At 53.6% G+C, this 3,396-nt stretch overlaps 1 protein-coding gene across 1 annotated transcript in view; it reads right to left on the bottom strand.

Annotated features, from left to right (window-relative positions):
* CPZ (carboxypeptidase Z) overlaps nt 1-3,396 on the bottom strand; it is a 22,715-nt gene that overhangs the window by 14,707 nt on the left and 4,612 nt on the right. Inside the window, exon 5 of the mRNA XM_006760136.1 lies at nt 2,988-3,127. Within this exon, the coding sequence (XP_006760199.1) occupies nt 2,988-3,127 (140 nt within the window). The remainder of the gene's footprint in view (nt 1-2,987; nt 3,128-3,396) is intronic.

Genomic DNA, 3,396 nt, shown 5'->3' with positions numbered 1-3,396 from the left:
CCCTCCAGGCCTCGGTTTCCTCATCTGTGAAGTGAGGGTGACCGGTGGGCCCATCCGTGGGGCAGGCAACCCGGCCCGGGTCTGTGAACGGCCCGCAGTCCCGCTAGAGCGTCCCGCGGCGGACATTCCCGGCTGCGGCCCCGAGCAGAGAACCCTCTGCCCTCCGCTGACCCCCTGCGGGCCCCGCCTCCCTCATCAGAGCGGGGGCTGGTTCTGAGTCGAGTTCCTAAGGGCACGTGGGCCACCGGAAGGACACGGGCCAGGATTTGGGCCCTGGTGTCAGTCTCTGACCTTGGGCAAGCTCGTCTGTGACCTTGGGGAAGCCACCTTGCATTTCAGGGGGGCTGCCCCACCTGTAAGGCAGGGTCACGCGGCCTGCCGGGTAGCTGGGGGTAATAGTGCATAGCAATTCGAAAACTGGTCCTTCAGGTGTTCCTTTTGAAAAGACAGAATCTTTGATGCATGCATCATCCCCTTTCTCCCCCAGTGAGGGAGGGAGAAGTTTCAACTCAGGGTGATCTCCTGGTGCTAATCTGACCTGGCTTGAAGGAGGGACTGAGTTGGGTACAGTGAAATTTTCTTCTTACCAATCTCACTGTTAAGATTGGCTGTTCTTGTTTTTTTGCTCTCCCGGGGTATTGCAACTTCTTATCTGGAAATCTTAAAAAGGTATTTTGGTCCTAATGTTATTAAATTGCTGCTTCCATGGGGAAGTAAGGGCTGGGGCTTATTATTCTACCAACTTATTAATGACACTTCAACTTTGTACTCTTCCCTCCACGTACTAACCAGGCCTGACCTGTTTAGCTTCCGAGATCAGATGGGCGCTTTCAGGGTGGTATGGCCGTAGACTCCAACATTGTACTCTTAATGTTAACATTGCCAGTGAGAGTAGGATCCTTACAATATCTCAAGAATAAGAATTTTCTGAGACTAGCACAGGAGGACGAGTGATTTTTATTTGCGTGGAATTACATCCCTTGGTTTGCAAAGTCCCATTTTCCTTAATCCATTCCTGGATGATGTGCAGCTGGGGATTCAGTAAAGCTAGAAGCAGAGCCAGTACCCAAAGTTTCCATTTCACAGTGGAGCTGGGCATTAGGCTAGTTGCAGTCCACTAGTCCATTGTGTTTGGGGTCCACATGGCTGCGTGCCACGTGGGCAAATGCAGGAGTGAGAGAGCCCTGCAATCCTGGAGTCCAATGCAGGCAAGCAAGAGAACCAAGAGAGGGAACTCCTGTGTTTAGGAGATTAAATATTTCAAATCTTCCTGTGCCTGCAATGGCTATACCTACTGTGGCCTGTGTTCCTATGTGTGACTGACAAGCACCTTCCCTGTGTCACCCAGACCTTACCGCACATGTGTCTGTTATCCACCCTGTTCAGTCTCTTATCCCAGCGATCTGTGGGGAATAAACCTGGGAAGTGTTAAACTGCAGACAAAGGTTTCTAGGATGAAGCCAATAATTAATAACCAAATGAAAGTAGGAAGCAAGAGAGATGATAAAAAGGTAATTTACAGGGCCATAGAAGATTACTAGAGACAGGAAAATGGAGGATAAGAAAACAACACAGTAATACATGGGGATTTTAAGAAATCGGAGATAAAAGCATTAGAAAAAACTAATTTCTGTTGTTTACTCTTAATTCTTAAGTTTTGTATGTCTTCAAAATGAAAGAAAACAGAACAAAGCGAACTGTGAATTAGTAAGTATTTGAACCAGACTGAATTGAATTATGTGCCTGCTAAGCCCAAAAGCATTAGTTATACTATAATGTCATCCTGCATGGCACTGCTCTTTAATATTCCTTTGATACATCTACCTGTATTTTACTCCCCACAGTATTATTGCATCCAACACAATAGATGTGATGAGATACAGAAATATTTCCTAACTTTTATTTTTTTATTTTTTTAGTATATTTATTGATTTCAGAGAGGAAGGGAGAAGGAGAGAGAGATGGAAACATCAATGATGAGAGAGAATCATTAATCGGCTGCCTCCTGCACGCCCTCTACTGGGGATTGAACCCGCAACCGGGGCATGGGCCCTGACCAGGAATCGAACCGTGACCTCCTGGTTCATGGGTCGATGCTCAACCTCTGAGCCAGGCCGGCCAGGCAAGTGAGGGGTTATTTTAGCCACGTTCCCCAAGGCCACACTCACGGCCACCCAACTATTCCTAGGTGACCTCAGCCCCATCACGACAGTTCCCCTCCCCCTTCCCCACCAGCCTGGGCCCTCCTGTCAGAGGGGTGGGCGTGCCCCAGGCCCTGGACCACACAGATTCCCTGCCGCCCAGGGCCAGCACCCCCGCATTCCTACGGCCATCGGGACCCTCACCCCCTGGCCCCCTGCCCGAGCTCTCCTTGTCTCATCACCTTCCCCCTACTTCTTCAAGACACAGCCCAGGTACCACCTCCTCCAGGGAGCCCCCCTGGCTGTGGGGCTGGGTCAGGTGTTTGTCGTGGGCTGACCAGGTCCCTGACTTCTCCTTGTTCAGTTGTGCCCCTTTGGGCCCGAGAGCCTTGCTATGCAGGGGTGGGAAACCTCTTCCTGCCAGGGGCCATACAAAATTATCCACTTAAAAGTCAGCCTGCTGTTTGTGGTCAGACATATAACTAACTCACCCCTGGTGCCTTGGCAGGGCCAGACCTAAGGATTTCGAGGGCCATATAGGGCCTTTGGACTGGACGTTCCCCACCCTTGCTATGCAGGGACCCCACACTCCCAGGGCACGGCCTGTGGGCGGAGGCCAGTGTGAACTGGGCACTGAACTAGCAAACAGGTGAAACACAGCCGCACCTGTGGGCGTGGAGCCCGCCACCTCATTAGGGAGAGAAGGTAAAGTAGCACTAATAAGTCCCAGAGAGGCGACACTATGTGTCCAAGACACAGCAAAACCGGAGTTTGAATTCTACTGCCCCTGGCCTTACTCCCAGCCCCAGGCCCTGCCCCTGCCCCAGGCCCCAGGCGCCGGCTCACCATCTCCATGAAGCGCAGCAGCCTCTCCTTGTTGTGCTGCCAGAGCCCGTACAGCGCCTCCTCTGGGGGGAACTTCACGCAGCCCAGCTCCACCGTGATCTCAAAGCAGTTGCTGTGCAGGTAGTTGAAGTCGGACATGCCTGCGGGCAGCACCAGCAGTGAGCGGCCATGGGCGCCGCTTCCCAGGCGCCGGGGTCACCACCCCGCCCCGCACACGAGGCCGAGGCCCAGGCGTTTGGCCCATGGGGCAGGGCCATGCGGCACTCCGACCCAGCGTGTGGGCCAGGTGTGCTGCCCGCCTGGGTGAGGGAGCGGCCTCCAGGAGAGAATCCCCGCACGTGGCCAAGCCGCCGGCCCGGCCCGGGCACAGAAATGGCAACGTCCGTCCACCTGCCGGTCCCGGCCCCCG

This window comes from Myotis davidii, unplaced genomic scaffold, assembly GCF_000327345.1.
Source record: "Myotis davidii unplaced genomic scaffold, ASM32734v1 scaffold937, whole genome shotgun sequence".
In the NCBI taxonomy this organism is placed as follows: Eukaryota; Metazoa; Chordata; class Mammalia; order Chiroptera; family Vespertilionidae; genus Myotis; species Myotis davidii.
This window is presented reverse-complemented; position numbering and strand designations above follow the sequence as displayed.